Source organism: Hippichthys cyanospilos, chromosome 12 (assembly GCF_059441005.1).
Source record: "Hippichthys cyanospilos isolate Australia breed blue-spotted pipefish chromosome 12, RoL_Hcya_1.0, whole genome shotgun sequence".
Lineage (NCBI taxonomy): Eukaryota > Metazoa > Chordata > Actinopteri > Syngnathiformes > Syngnathidae > Hippichthys > Hippichthys cyanospilos.
The window spans coordinates 16,683,633-16,700,000 of NC_142380.1; the positions used below are offsets into that span (position 1 = coordinate 16,683,633).

At 38.6% G+C, this 16,368-nt stretch overlaps 3 protein-coding genes across 5 annotated transcripts in view; 1 reads left to right on the forward strand and 2 right to left on the reverse strand.

Annotated features, from left to right (window-relative positions):
• The window catches only part of tox (thymocyte selection-associated high mobility group box), a 57,812-nt gene extending 54,034 nt beyond the window's left edge, over positions 1–3,778 (forward strand). For both annotated transcript variants that reach the window (XM_088429001.1, XM_088429000.1), the window contains one exon: positions 753–3,778. In XM_088429001.1, coding sequence (XP_088285127.1) covers positions 753–789 — 37 coding nt within the window. In that variant the 3' untranslated portion in view covers positions 790–3,778. The remainder of the gene's footprint in view (positions 1–752) is intronic.
• Positions 3,666–14,230, reverse strand: lrrc53 (leucine rich repeat containing 53). 2 transcript variants are annotated; one of them, XM_088428997.1, is made up of 8 exons: positions 13,789–14,230; positions 13,545–13,673; positions 12,396–12,494; positions 10,886–11,061; positions 10,612–10,775; positions 10,207–10,396; positions 9,932–10,124; positions 3,666–8,389 (listed from the first exon to the last, which is right to left on the reverse strand). In XM_088428997.1, exons 1-8 carry the CDS (start codon positions 13,793–13,795, stop codon positions 6,117–6,119), a joined length of 3,231 nt encoding a protein of 1,076 aa, XP_088285123.1. In that variant the 5' UTR covers positions 13,796–14,230; the 3' UTR covers positions 3,666–6,116. The 2 variants fall into 2 exon arrangements, with proteins under 2 accessions (XP_088285123.1, XP_088285124.1); XM_088428998.1 differs by lacking the exons at positions 12,396–12,494; positions 13,545–13,673; positions 13,789–14,230 and adding an exon at positions 12,130–12,350.
• A 145-nt stretch (positions 14,231–14,375) lies between these two features.
• Positions 14,376–16,368, reverse strand: part of cryz (crystallin, zeta (quinone reductase)) — a 6,854-nt gene continuing 4,861 nt past the window's right edge. The window contains exon 8 of the mRNA XM_088429002.1: positions 14,376–15,405. Coding sequence (XP_088285128.1) covers positions 15,244–15,405 — 162 coding nt within the window. The 3' untranslated portion in view covers positions 14,376–15,243. The remainder of the gene's footprint in view (positions 15,406–16,368) is intronic.

Below are 16,368 nucleotides of genomic sequence, written 5' to 3' on the forward strand. Positions count from 1 at the left end.
CTTTTTAATCATGTTTGTTAAACTCCTTTTTACTTGATCTTAAATGGACATCAGAACAAGCGCTCACCGTGATCCCTACTACGTACAGCGAAAGAATACCAGTACATTTACTGTATAAGGTTTAATAATTGAAGTAAATATCTGTACTGCAGTAGTAGTTCAGCTTCCAAGGAGTGCCAGTGGCAAGTGCATTAATAGATAGCTTGCCTATTTGGAATGCAGGAAACCTTAACAACTCCTCTCTCCGCAATGTAGTTTTTTTTTCTTCCGCTTAACAACTCCTCTCTCCGCAATGTAGTTGTTTTTTTGTTTTTTTTCCAAAGAAAAACTCTGTATTCAATTTTATCCTGGCCGATATCCAGTATTCGCCCATTTTTGTTTTAAATAATTGACTGCACAATTATAGGGATAGACAAGTCCACTAATGTAACGGTCTACATATTAATTTATTTCTCTTTGTTGTGAAAGCAAATACAATCGAATGTAATGCCACAAAGAGTTGGCATGTTTCTACCGTTGCATGGATTTCTCCAGGTACTTCATTTTCCTCGCAGGTTCCCCGTGAAAAATGTTAGCATTAAGACTCGGCAGTGCCCTCAGTAAAGTCTGATTAAAGCAATTTGGAGTTTACTAAGCAGTACGACAACTTTGGGTGGTACTCCAGTGCAAATGCATTGGAAGAATTCCTTGTTGCTTTTCTGGAATTGTAGCATAAAGAAGGTTTTGCTAACTGTTTGTTTTCTGTCCTCCAGCGGTCACCAGCGAGATAAAACTTTGTACCTGAGTTAATTCAGAGCAGTGACACCAAACATCCTTCACATTCTACTTCTGCCGGTGAGGGAGCTCACCTGAACCACTACGAGAGGCAAATACGCAAGTGGACTTGCAGCTGAGGCCCTACAACACTGACAAAAACTCGGATTAACTACTCTTGTTTATTCAGAATGAATTAGAGTACAGTACAGCTGACAGCAAATATGAGAAACTACATGGGGCATATGTTTAGCACCAAATGACTGAGCGCTTGGGAGAGAAGAAAGGACAGGTAAAGTCAGGAAGACGTCCTGCTTCTGTACATAGATTAGTTAGACTGGCTGTATTTTATCTACTACTTAAGTGTATATTGATTTGAACTGAAAGGATGGGCTCCACAAAAGAGCTTGAACGAGTACAGGTTGATGTATATAATGTAATACAGGAGCCCTCACAAATGGATTATTTTAGCCAAACGTTACAAGGAGTATTAGGGTCACAAAAAATAGAAGGGACAAGGACATTATATATTAAGATCCGGCAATGTCATAAAATGTTATATTACTTGAATAGAATGGTACATTTCCAACATAATTAATTTACTGTTTTGCATTCCCCCTTCATTTGCATAACATTGTCTTTATTTTCTGACTCTTTTCATTGTAGTTGTTTTTTTCTATGTAACCCTAATACTCCTTTAAATTCTTCAATAACCATGAGCCCCAACTACTTTTGTTCTTCTTTTTGTATAGTTTGGCTGGACTACCAGTAAAAAGCTCTGAAGAGCGCTTGTATAATATTGTAATGTGATTGTTCAGACTGACCCTTTATCCAGTTAATTAGTTTTCTTTACCCCCATAGTATACTGCTGCGCCAAAGTAAAAGAACAGAGCACACACAAGGCCAAGATTTTTTTCTCATAGTGGTGCTCGCATCTGTTGGCCACAAACCCTGTGTATTTTAGTCTCTGAAATGATGAAATACCAATTAATTATTTGGTGAATTCAAAAGTTACAACAGTGGTCCCCAACCTTTTTAGTGTCACAAACCGGTTGAGACAAGCCCATTATTTCCGCAGATCGGTAACATTTTCACCCCAGAAATACAGAATAATACCTGTATTTAAAAAAAAAAAAAAGAAAAGAAACACATCCAACGAACTGTTAAAAATGAAGCCCTGACTTAAAATGTAAAATAAATCATCTTCACATTATGATCCTTACATATGGTGTCAGCATCTCAACAATGTGCATGATTTAAAAAAAATATTACCAATCATTTCTGGGGAGATCAAAAGAGCTTACCTTAATAGAAACTTGCTAGCGTTAGCCCTCAGTGGTGCCACATGCTCAAATGATTCAACAGGTTTATGGTCTTGCCGACATACCTTGCACAATGGCTTCACACAATCGCAACATCACATTAGAAGCGCCGCCACACAAGCAATGGGAAGGAACTCTCATCAAAATCACGTTATCTTCAGAAGATGACGCTAAGTCACGGCTGGCCTTCAGCCGGATGTTGCGCTGCACGGTCAGCCATGTTACTACACTTTCTGTTTACTATTTCTTTCATGTTTTTGCCAAATTCCAGCCAAAGTTAGAAGGATAAGCTGGACTCAGATTGCAGTCATGCATATTTCCGCCACATCTGATTGAGAAAATACGGCGTCAGCTCGCAGCTAGCCACGTAATATCGCGGTTCTTAATCATATACCGTAATTCCCCAAATATAAGACGCATTTTTTTCCCCAAAAATAACACTGTTCGAGGAAGATTGATCTGTCATGTTTATGCATTTTTATATCGGTTGTATTCTTGCTTACAATAATAACCGTAACGGGATGAGCACAGGGCGGAAATCAGTTGGCAAGTGCAGCTAACAGCAGCTCGTGTTAGCTGAGGATGTTATGGCATTACTTTAATAAAAGAAGCGAGCAGGCTGAACCACCGTCCGAGTCCATCCTTGTTCAAACACAGGAGTAAGACTAAAATGGAGCGGATCATGTCAAAGTTATGTCTCCAGCTGATTCTATTGACAGTGCGGAAAGGTATTTCATTTCACTCAATTATTAATTGCGTTCTTTTGGCATATACACACAGCCGTAGTCTTGGGGAAACACGGATCGTGCGCAACTTTCCCCTGGGGAGAAAGAAAAACGACTGCTTGGAGGAGGTTACAAGAGTTGCTTTCACCGACTGCTCACAGTGTGGGAAATCTGAAACACTTTACACTCAACAAATACATAATTTATGGATATGAACACAAGAAAATCGAGAGATTCATTCTGTTTTGTATCGTGTTTACGTTGTTGCCAAAGTGTCGGTGCGTCTTATACATGGTAACATAGGAAATAGCAGAATTTGACCCCCAAATTAAGGGTGTGTCTTATATTTAGGGAATTTTGGTACTCACCCAGCCCCACTAATACTGTATTGCCCCTCGGTATGCAATCGACAGGGCAACGGTGATAGGAGTTGACATATGTGCAATCAAAAAAAATGTTTTTTTTTTTTGTTTGTTTTTTTTCCTGGGGGGGTATAATAGGGGACTGCTGGTTGGGGACCACTGATTTATATGACGACGACGACGACTCCTCCATGTATATGTCTTGTCTGTTTCCAAAATTGATTTGTTCCCAAAATGCGATGCGTGTGCATGTGTGTTTGCGAGTGAGTTAGTGAACAAGTGAGTGAGTAATGATGAAACGAGAGTGGAGTGGTTGATGGAGCTGCATGGTCTCTTTTGTCATCTCTACTTCTCTGTGCACAGAGGCTATTTATGAACATATAACTATTGTTTTGTCGGCTGTGTTTAAATGTTTTTAATCAAGTTATGTTTTAGTGTTAATGATGAAGAGAGAGACTCTCTCTCTCTTGCTCACCTTGTATCTTTTTGTATTTTGTGTTTTTGGCAGATAAAAGGACTCTGGGCAACAACCATGAAGATTTTCTTATTTTTAGATTCTAAAAATGTGTTTGAGAATAAAGTCAATGCTGCATTGATGTGCAGTCATTTCTCTCAACGCTTGATGTTGTTTTTGTAGTTGTTTATGTCTGATACATCATACAATACATGATGGCAACCATACCAGACAGGCAGTGTTTCAGCTACATGGGGAAAATAATGAATAATAATTCTAAAACTCCACCGATTGCGGTCTAAACATGGCTGGCAAAAGGCCTTCCTCCTGACAACAACTGTTGTTTCGCATATCAGTTTGGTCTCAAAAGCAAGTTCAGTTTTTCTCACACATTGAAACATTCATGCTCAAATGTTTTTAAGAGCAACGTCAGTGCTTGGCATTTTGGGACATTTTAAATCCCAAAACTATAAGAATTTAGGCATCCAACATTTTTTGAAAAATGTAACATTTTACAATGTATTAAAAGAAAAACATACAAAACCATCATACAATTTGATTGGGCCAACTCAACCATCAAGTTTTTGTGTGATACTAAAAAAAAAAAAAAAAAAAAGATAAAATCAAGGAATAAATCCTTTGGAATTTAATAATTATATTTCAATGGCTGGAGAGCATAAAACGATTTACTGTTATGAATTTCAAAAATGTAGATAATTAACACTGTGTCCTCCAATACTGGAATGACCCGATATGCAACATTATATTATAAAGTAGTTTTATTGTGTCCAATATGTTATGCTTACAGCACTGAACCGAATATTTCGTGTAATTGATGCCGGTTTGAATAAATAGATTTTGCAATACTAGGATACGGATTAAGACAATGGAGAATTTTTGGGCCCCATCTGGAAGGCGGACCATGAAGAAATTGTTCATTATCATGTCAACACTCCATAATGCGTTTCTGTTCATGGGACAGTTTATATTTGCATTAGGCCGCTATCAAACGACAGTTAAGTGTGTTGCACCAATGGAATGGAATGTTAATGCATAAAATGAGCAACATGCAATGGTTGTTAGGTTCAACACAAAGCAAATTGAATAACTCCACATCTTGATGGGATTGAATAAATAAATAAATATCAGTGCTTAGAATGTAATTTTGGTTATTGCATCCATAAATGTTAGTGAATCTGAGTACACTGGAAATTCATATTTAACATAAAGTATATAATGTAATATTTTAGATTATATATAATGTTATAAGTTAGATTTTATTCGGCAACTTGGGGTGGAAAACGGTGTTTACATAGCTAACAGTTCTATAAAGCGGTTTTTAGACTATATTATTCCTGACGAAAGTGCACACTGTCAGTGTTGGGAGTCATTACAAAAGTAATGTAATTACTGTAATGCATTACGTTTTGCTGGAGTGAAAGGCATTACACACAAAAAAAGTAATGTTTTACTCGATACAAATTACAGTAACGCGCGATACAGTGCATGATCATATATAGCCCAAAAAAACGCGAATAAACCCTCTAAATTTATAATATTAATGGAAGCATTTGATGACATGAATCCAGTTCATTTGGTTGCCTTGAGATGGCGCTGGTGTATTGTGGGTATGCAAAGAACTCTGTTCAGGTCGTTTTTGTACGGTTTTATTTTACATTTCAAGCAATCTAGGCATCATTGACAAGTCCAAGGGAGCAATAATATTTATTCTCAGCATGTTTACTTAAGTTTAGCTTAAGGTCATTCCACTGGATATGTAAAGAGCCTAATACATTTAGAATGCCAAATCTATATTTCCAGGTATGCTGGTTAAAGTAATGTAAAAATAATGCAAAAGTAGTGTAATGCCATACATTTCATATACAGTAATATTTTAATAGAACTAATTACTTTGAATGACGGTATGAGTAATAAATAATGCATTAAAGTTTTGAAGTAACTTGCCCAACACTGTACAGGTTTCAAAGTGAAATAATTTATCCAGATTTTCAACTCATGCAGAAAGAGGTACACACTTCTCTCTAGCGGTAAACAGTATGTACTGCAATTAATACATCGATTCCATTTGTGGATTATGGATTATGGCAGAGGTGTCCAAACTCGGTCCTCGAGGGCCACTGTCCTGTATGTTTTCCAGGTTTATTTCCCCGACATACCTGATTCAAACGATCAGGATCGTTATGAGGCTTTAGCTTGTTTGTTGATCCAACAACTTGTGACTGTGAATAACATGCTAGCTAGCTAATGTTAGTTGTTCTTCTTCATGTTATATAGTGCTGCCCTGTATGCATTTAGCTCGTTCAGTTGCAGTTATTTCTGTTTGTACCAGGTATTTCCCTTGAAAATAATAGCTTTTGTAATTCAGTTTTATGATTGACTTAATGTCATTTACATACATTTTTGAACATTTTTAGACCCCCTGGAAAAAAAAAAAAAAGGTTGGAGACCACAGCTGTAGCTCATCTAAAGGGTTAAGCAATTAGCGTATTTTCTTTTCCAGTGCTGTGGGTTCTCGGCCGGAAGTCTTTTCAGGGAGGACCAGCCTCAGCTTCCTCCTCGAGGAGGAACCAGCTTCCTCTGGAAGGTACTCCTTCTGCAGCATAGAAGAGGTTGCCATTGCGCTACCTAAAGAGGAGGTGCTCTGTGTGGATGCAACTTGAGGAGACACGTCTGCACCCAGGGTGCTTCCTTCAGACAGGGCTTGTACTTCCGTTTCTGGCCTTCCTTTGACAAATAGACTGTCCATCCCACCATCTGGCACAGACATATTGTCTGTCTGACTGCAACTTTTTGTCAAATTCTCAACAGTGTTTACTGCTTCGAGAACTTGAGAGTTCACCTCTGCTGAGCTATCTAAACTTTGAGATGCCAAAATTGGAGAAAATGAGTTTGGAGGTTCATATTCAGGGGCCAGAGTAAAGTGTCTATCTCCAGTCAGATGGTCTTGATCCAGGCACTGGTCTGACTTAACACTTGGTAGAAGACTCGAGCTGTCAAGATCCAGTTGACTTTGATGAAGAGTTTGGTTGGAGGAAGAATTAAGAGCTGTGTTGTGTCCAAGTCCTTCAGGCAGGGAACCATGAAGTGGCGTAGTCTGTAACAAAGGGTTGCCATTTCCTGCAATTGCTAGAAGAGATGTCCTGGGTGATATGGAGTCTCCTTGGCTACTATTTGAAACACCGCTCAAGGACACAGATCTACTACTTACCACATTAGTTAAAATATTATTGGTGGCACCTGTTGGTACCAGTGACCCACCCACTGGGGTTGTTGTGGTCATTAGAAGAGTTTGCTGTGAACCCGCTGATCCATGAAAGAAATGACTCGTTGAACGAATTATGTCACTATCAGAGAAGATCAACGGTTGCTGAGTAGAAAGCTGAGGACTGCCAAGAACCATCCCTGATCCCTGATATGAAACTGTCGGATTCTGCTTGATGATGGAGGCCCCTTCCTTGTTGGTGGGGTCAGATAGGTTTGTGGTGCTAGCTGTAGTACTTGCTGGCAGTTGCATCTTTCTTTGTTGTGTCTCTCTTTGGTCACCTTCTGCATTTCCCTGGTTATTTTGCAGACTTATAGATGTTGCCTTGACTATGTGATCTTTTACGACATCTTTTGCATCCTCATCATCAATCTTTCCCTCAATCTCCGATGTTTTCTTCCCTATCTTCCTGCTTCTTTTTGATCGTTCACCTGATGTTACTTTATCTTCAAACGTTTCTATTTGTTTTTCCCTCTGCCTTCTGTCTTTCTTTTTCTTGGAGTGACCTCTCTCTGGCTCAGTTTTCCTTTTCGGATGGACCTTTGTCTTCTGAAACGGTTTCAATTTAAGCTTAGAGCTCTGCAAGCCACTGGATTGTAGCGTTCCTTTGTCGTTCTTCTCTCTTCTGTTCTCCACGTTTCTGGACATCTTTACGCCTTCGGTCTTCTTTGACTTTCGTTCATCCCTTCTTTCAATATTGAATGTCACGTTTCTTCTTTGCTTTCTTATTTTCATGTTTTTCATTGCGTAGAAGTGGTCGTAGTCATTCATCTTCCCTGTATTGTTAATTTGAGAGATTGAGTCATCAAACAGAGAAGTGTCTCTCATGTTTGAGTGAATCCTACTTTCTCTCATATTCTGTACTGACTTTCTGTATGTCCTATGGCAGCTCTTACAACGGAGCATTGCAGATTTACTCTTAACTCCCATATCTGCATTCATAGCAATCTCATTGTTTGCATAATAAGCAGCAAGGGTATCTGGTGTATGATTGTAATTGTGCTTCCAATGATGAGAAGAAGAGCAACCACGAGAGGGTAAGTGTTGAGGTGTGTCTCCTCTTAAAATTTCTTGCTGGCTTTCATGTTTCTTCCTATCCTCCATAATCAACATATTTAATCTTCTTCTGTCTCCATCATGCTCTGTCTCCATTACGTCAGCCAACCTGTTGTCCCAGTGATTTAGTGTTGATTCAGCCTCGCAATCTGGACAGCTGAAACAATCTTCGTTTTCGTCAGCTCGAATTTGAAACGTGCTTCCGTATTTCTCTGTCTTTGAGTCCCATGGTTTGCTGTCTCTGTCCCATAGCTGGTGAGCTTGCAAAAAGAGTTCCCTCTGCTTTTCACTATTATCATATTGACTAGCATGATAGTTGGTCGCTGGGCCGCTGCCTTCTTCTGTGGCCTTGTGTTTTTGATTTTCTGATGCTTTCTTTTGGCGATAATTTTGATAGCAGATCAGGAATGCCAGCAGTGTCAAGATAACGCCACCTGATAAACAGCAAAATATGTTTGAATACTTGCCTATTTTGTTTGGTATGTTTAAAATGGGATGCCCTCACTCATCAAGTACTGTAGGTTTGGGTTCTGTTTCACTGTATACACGCTATTCATTGTTACTCATTCATCTTTTGACAGATTGCTCAATGACGACAGGTCTTGGAATGGATTAAGTTCATTTCGGTTGTGGGAAAACCTTGTTTTAAAAAAAAAAACAAATCTGAGGTTGGAAACTGGACTGAATAGCAAATCACAACACTGTGATATTATTTTAGTTGGAAAGCAAGTGAAAATTGGCTGCCCACTGAAATAGATTAAAACGAGACTGGATTTTGCATCTTAATTCATATTCCAGTAATGCAATATTAATGAGAACCGCATGTTTAAACTAGTGAAGGCACATATAAGGTAACTGTATTTTTTTTTAAATTTGATTTCTTCTTTAAGTGCTGATGATTACTAAAAGTACTGTACTACAAATACTAAAACATACTACAGTATTGTGCCACCAAGCAGCAGAGAAATGTGTACAGTTGAGTGAATAAACTGGGTTGGTTCAAATCACTACTTGTCGTTTACAGATGTAACACAGCTGACTTTACCAGAGATTTATTTATAGTTGCTCCCTTACTTAGTCCTTGTTTCAGGTTTCTTGCTGATAAGAGCATTCTGGGAAGTGTTTTAAGTAACCAATGAATGCAGACCAAATGTGCATTTTTTCCTTGATTGGCTCTTGACCAAGAAATGCAGGATAGAAGTTTTTAAATTCCCAAATTAAAGACGTTTTTTAGTACGTTCAACCTCAGCAATACTTGTTGATTCACTTGTTGTGTATATGACATGAAATTTAGACAACTGTTAATAAAACCGTCAACCAATAGTTGTCGAGCGGGAAGTCATAAATGAGAATCGACATCTACTATTTGAGAGTCATGTAAAGCATGATAATGCTATCCAGTGGACATGATTGCTGATTGCATTTTCATGCCATGCATTAAACATGATGGTGAATTTAGCCTAAGGTTAAACCCCTTAGGGATTTGTTTTCGTGATACACTTATATTACTGGGTTGTGTTTCAATTGCAGTGTAACTGTAGGACCACAGACTTGGTGTTAACTTTAAGTCTTGCATACTAAAACAAAAAAAATTAGTATAAGTGCAGACAGAAGTAGACCAGTGTCTGACGAATGACAGACCAGAAAAAAAGTCAAATGTCACCCTCTAGTGGTGGCGTAAGGTTGGGCAAAAATACATCGACGGACTGACGATTACAATTTCATACGGCTTGAAAAAATGACAGACTGACGATGAGGGAAAAGGAGCGGGGCTCTGACGAATGTCGGACATGCAAAAGAATGTAAGCTGCCCACCTCTGCTGTCTATGGTGCATTCTGCAAACACAGGTTATGTTGTCGTCATAGAAACATACTGTAACTCCATTACACATTTATTTACATTAATTACACATTTAAAAGTGGTCATTAACAATATAATAACTTCCCTGTAGTGATGCGACTTATTCCATGCTTACCAACAAAGCAGAGTACAGCTGTAATGGCTAAATCCCGAGCATATACTTGAGGCGTCACACTGTCTCTTGTCTCTATCTGCACCGTGATGTTCTGATTGGATGGGACACAGTTGGCTTCGGTCAGCTCCAGCACTGTACTTACAGCCGGATTGTCAGCGCTCACACACACCATCCTCCGTCCATTATACAATGTCTGTAGACAGCAGGAGAGGTTTAAGTTTAAACCTGAGCCAGCACATCAAATATTTCTCGGGGGAACAGATGGAGGTTCATGCCTTATCGGGGTGTTGTATGAAGGCTGAAAGGAAAGCCGCCAAATCCAGCAGCTGGCAAGAACAATTCCATGAGTTGAGATCGAGGTTGAGGTTTGTCAACCAGCTGAGGTAGGAAAAAGACTGAGAAGGAGCTGAGCTCAGACGATTTCTGGACATATCCAAGTTGCGAAGGCGCACCAAACCATGGAAGCTAAAGGACGACAGCATATTCCACACAATAGTCATTTGTCTCAGAACAATTTCTTTGAAACCTTTAAATCAGGGATGGGTGACTTAAATGGTGGGGAGGACCCACAATTTTTCATCAGCACGACTGTGGAGCCATTTAGAGAAATAAAACACGGGGCCAATTTGTGTGGGGGCCTACAAGCTACCCATTCCCTACTGCCAATATAATGCACTAACCTTTTTGTCTCCAGGCTCTTTATTAAGTTATCAGACAGATCCAGATTCTCTAGTTGTCTGAGATTGTGAGGAGGGAGAGAACCAGGGTCTAAACTGGTGATTCGGTTTCCCTCCAGGCTTAAGGTTCGGAGTGCTGTAGTGCCTTTGAACCAGTCAGCTTGGATCTGCACATCAATTAGCAGGCTTTACGGACTCATTCCAAATTTAATGCTCTTTACTAGCGCTTATATTTCTGTTCTCTTAAGTCTGAAAAGGATCCTTGGGAAGGACTTACCTGGCTGATAAGGTTGTGGTCCAATGCGAGTACCTGGAGATGGGAAAGATTGGACAGCACATCATCCTGCAAGGCCTGACTGGTGAGGAGGTTGTGGTCCAGCAATAATGTGTGCAGGAAGGGCATGTTTCTGAAGGCTTGTACATCCATTGCAGAAATACGATTGTGGCTCAGACCTGTTGGATGACAGACCACAGTTGCAAACGGCAAAAAATTTCCAGTACTTTACACTCATTACCAGAGGTAATGAATGAGAGGCTTACATTTTTTTTTCTGGTCCGACAGTTGTCAGAGCCCCGACCCCTCTACGTCATCGTCGGTCTGTCATTTTTTCGAACCATACGAAATCGTCGGAACGTCAGTCAGTTGATGTATTTTTGCCCAACCTTCCGCCACCATTATAGGGCGACATTTGACAAGTTTATCTTCTGGTCCATTGTTCGTCAGGTGCTGATCTACTTTTGTGTGATTTCATACTAGTTTTTTATTCTGTTTTATTACTTACACTTACTTACTTACACAAGTTATCACCATGTCTGTGGTGCTACAATTACACTGTAATTGACACACAACTCAGTAATATAATTTTAACACAAAAACAAGGCTAACTAAGGGGTTTGGCTCTAGGCTATAATACACCATCATGTTTTGGTACGAGAACAAGCGTATTCAGCAATCGTATCCACATGATGGCATTATCATGCTTTACATGACTCCCTGATGGCGGATTTCAATTCTCATTTATAATTGCCTGCCTTACAACGATAGAAGATATCAACATTCGTCTAAATATGTCTAAATTTCATCTATCACATACACTACAAGTGAAAAAAAGTATTGCTGAGGTTGAATTTACCAAAAAAACGTCTTTAATTTGGGACTTAAAAAACTTATATCTTGATTTTCCTGGCCAACAGCCAATCAGAGAAATCAGAGAAATTTGCTCTCCATTCATTGGTTACTTGAAACGCATCCCAGAATTATCCGCAAGAAACCTGAAACCAGCACTAAGACAGGGAGCAAGTACAAATAAATCTCTGGTAAAGTCATCTGTCATACATGTGTGAATGACAGGTAGTAAACTGCATCAACTCAGTTCATTCACTCAACTGAACATAGTTCTCTGCTGCTTGGTGGCACAGTACTGTAAAGTGACCACATTCACACTGATTGCAGACATATTGCATTTCGTACGATAATAACTCCAGCTATATGGCTGATATGACAGACATCCAATGTAATACCTTTTCCGACGATTACAATTACAGATAAGAATTGCCATTCTGCCATTTTCTTTCAGCAGTCCTGTCATTCGTCAGTCTGTTGGCAAAACGGGCGTTCTTCAGCAACGGACTGACAGACAGCCTGTCAGTGCTGACAAAATGCCCACTTCTGTTTATTACTATTTCTTTGGAAAACAATATGTACAGACATTAAACATTTTTTAAAAAAACCTGTTTCATTCCATTTTCAATTTTGAAATTCATATCAATGATCAGTAGTAAGTTACCAATGACAGTGATGTTGCTAAGGACAGACAATGAGGCAGACTGGACAGTGGTGATTGAGCCTTGTGTGAGAAGTAGCGCCTCTGTCGTGTCTGGAGCATCTGGTCATAAACACACACATATTTGTCAACTTGGGCATCATATGTACCAACATTTTTGCAACATTCATTCGGGAAAATAAGTGTTACACATAAAGTTAGGCTGTTTTGTTGGGGCGTGCGGGTAGAAAATCTCATGGCAAAAAGGAACACAGATGCAGCAACACATGATTCACATAGTGGGAACATTCTGCAAACACTGGTATATTTTGTTACTTTAAAGCAATATTGTCATACTTTTAAAGAGTTTAAGGTCTTTCCTTCTACATTAAATTTTCAACAAGTTTATCAACTAATATGTATTACAGTAGCTTAAACCAGTCGTTCTCAAAGTGGGGTCTGTGGCCTGACTGCAGGCGTCTGTGAGCTAATTCGGTTGTTCATATATATATATATATATATATATATATATATATATATATATATATATGGTGTTATTATTATTATCTATAGTACTAATTTCAACTTCATGTTATATGAAATTGTGAAAATATTCATTGCTCTTAAATAAAGCAATCAATTCTGCCAGTTTAATATATTTTTTAAAATGCAATAATTTAGAAATGTCAAATGTCAAAATTGTCAACATGTGTTTTGTGTCTAGAATGGCTTGCTAAGAGGTGATGCAACCACCAAAGCTAAAGTGGCATTTATTTTATAATGCTGTTTTTGACTATACAATTGGAAATTTAACCGGTTTGTTATGAGGTGCGCAATTTGCAATTTTTATTTTCTAAACTTCAGTATAGCTGAAAGGTGACAAATATACTTGTCGAATTGAATCTTTTGGTGTATAAAAAGGGCACCTATAAAAAAAAAAATAAAAAAAAGAATGCTAATAAATATTACATTTTAAGGGGTGTTTGTTCCTTTAAATGGGGGTCCTTGAAAAATTTGCTTTCTAAAATGGGTCCCTGACTCAAAAATGTTTGAGAACCGCTGGCTTAAACAACTGGAAGATGCAGTGTTGTCGTTGGTCTTAATTTTTTTAGATTCAAGCACACAGAACAGCTGAACTGTGGGTAGACCAGAGCTGCATGTACTGTACATTACCTATAATATGAGCCAGTCTGTGACAGATGACAGCATTGTCAGAACAAACCATACATGAAGCAGGGCATGATGATCCAGGGAAGCATTTCTGGACAACGATGATTGATAACATCAAGATCAGCAAGAAACCTGAAAACATTTGAGTTGTTTGGGAAATAACTTTCTGAGGATTGAACATTAAACCAACAGACAGGTTGCAAAACATTTCAATTTTTGATGACGCGGGATAGTGCGGTACACTTACTTGTCATGTTGTATTACAGTGAACGTGAGATGATGAGGTAGCATCTTGTCAATCAGGTTACAGCCTAGTACAATGTCCTTTTTGTCAACATCATGACATGTTTGGGCTGTTAAAACAAAGCTTTACATCAGCATCACCTTTCCTTGTTCTTTAGCACTAAATTGCGCTTCCAGCGAGGCTAAATAGGAATAAGTGGGGATAACATTGGACAGAATAAAGTCTGAATGCAATGAATACCACTAGTGTTGAAATTACCAGTAGCACTATCGGGGCTTGTTACTTTTAGCGGGAGTCAAGCAAATTCATAGGGAAGAATACTTACCAGATACTCAGACGACATAGCGCTGTCCCTGCATACTGTGTTCTACATACAAGCATTGGGCAATAACTAGGCAATCTATCAATAAGGATCGGAAAGAAGGAGTGAGCGCCATCTACTCTAATATGTGCTGTCACTGTGTACTGTGTATCTTAGGTTACCAAGCTACTGTTGGCGCACATTCAGTAGCACCAGATGTCACCCGAGATGCGGGGATGTTGTGTCTGACACAATGAAACAAAATGAAATAAAAAAACTAAAAAAAATGTTTTGCTTCTAAAAATTTATTGAAAAGATGTATATGGTGACTGCAAAAAGCTAGTTATTTTTTTTGTTTATCTTTGGTACTTTACATTGACAATAATTAGTGATGATTAAATGAATTATTGTAGGATACATTCAAATTACATGCTAATTGATACTTTTTTCATCTGCTTTAAACGCTAAAACCATGAAAAACAGACATTTGTATTAAATAACGAGTTATTTAGTGCAATTCGTCATCGAGCACTGAATTAAAAAAAATCATGAATCTTATGCTGTATAAAAGTATGGAATAATCTTGACTCTTTCAGTGCCAAGCATTAGCGGAAAAGGCAACCTCTGGAGCAGGGGTGTTAAACTCAATATTATCATGAGTCACATTGTAGTTAAAGTTTCTGTAGGACGGCCAGAATAACTGTGAAGTCAAATAAAGTGTTTTCTGCACATATTTACTGTACCTAGTTTTGAAATCAGAGGCCGGAATACTGTTGTGCTATGTCTTTGTAAACATGGGTGGTATCATATGAAAGATTGATTTCCATTCCTTACTTAGAATTACAAGTATGTAATATATGTGTTGTATGGATGAAAACACTGTTATCCAATGATCACAGTTATCAGTAGAGTGCTCAACTGTCTTAATATTAAATAAGAACTAGTCAAGGGGGTCAGGTACCCTCCATATATAAATGCCCTTGATGAGAATTTTATTATGTATTATTTTTATTACTATTTTAAAAGACAGGAATGCTCGTCCATGGCACTGAAAGAGTTCACATACTGTACTAAGAACAGTTCAATCGAATTTATGTGTAAATATCACAAGAGTTCTTGATTTATTTTGCCTTGACAACCCCTAATTATTGACGTTATCACATAGTCAGCACAATCTTCCCAGTGGCCCCTTGTGATTCGATTATGTCAAGATGGGCCTGAGCCGCTTTGTCCAGTCCATACTGGTCACCAACAACCGGATGTAGCCAACCAGCTTCCATTCCAGCAAAGAGCAAAGCTGCACACTCCTTCCTCTCCGCCTGAGGGAGGACAAAATACTATTTACTGTGAGATCTCATGAACCTTAGACCTTTGTGAAAACATGATTAGATGAGCTGTTTTGTATCCTTTCAAGGATTAATTCGAGTTGATTTTAGAATGAATGAACTTCTTCTAAGTGCAATTGAGTAGGTTGCAATTATAAAAGAATCAGAAGAAAACACATTCGACATCCATCCATTTCCGAGAGCACAAGGGACGCAGGCTTAATGGGGCCTATCCTAGCCGTCTATGGGCAGTAGGCAGGGGAAACCCTGAACTGGTTGCCATCCAATTGCAGGGCACACAAAGACAAACAACCGTTCACGCACCCAATCACACATAAGGATAATTTAGTATGTCCAATACACCACCCATGCATGTTTTTGGAGTGTGGGAGGTGCAAATTCCACACGGGAAGGCCAAAGCAAAGTTTGATTTGAACTCAGGTCCCTGAACTGTGAACCGGACGTGCTAACCACTGCTCCCCTCAGCTGCCACATTCGACAATACCTTTTAAAATAAACTAAAACAAATGACAGTCATGTTATTTTTTTCAAATCCATGCTGTTTAAGATCATTGAGTGTTTTGTATAGTGCTTGTAAGTTAAATTGTTCTAATTATTGTTATTATAATAATAATTATTATCGTTGTTATCATTAGAAACATTATAGACATTTGTACTAAGGCAACCCCACAACTGATGAGAAAAGTGCAAATGACACAAAGAGTTCCTGAGCTGAATTTTGACTACTACTACTACTACTGACGACTACACTTTTAAAAACTCTTATTATTATGCAGTCAATTACATTAATGACATAATACATAAAAAGAATAAATACTACTAATAATAATAACAATGGCCGGCTCATGACACAGTGGTTAGTCTGTTTCACAGTTGATGGACCCGAATTCAAATCCATCTCGTTACAGCCTTCCTGTGTGGAGTTTCATGTTCTCG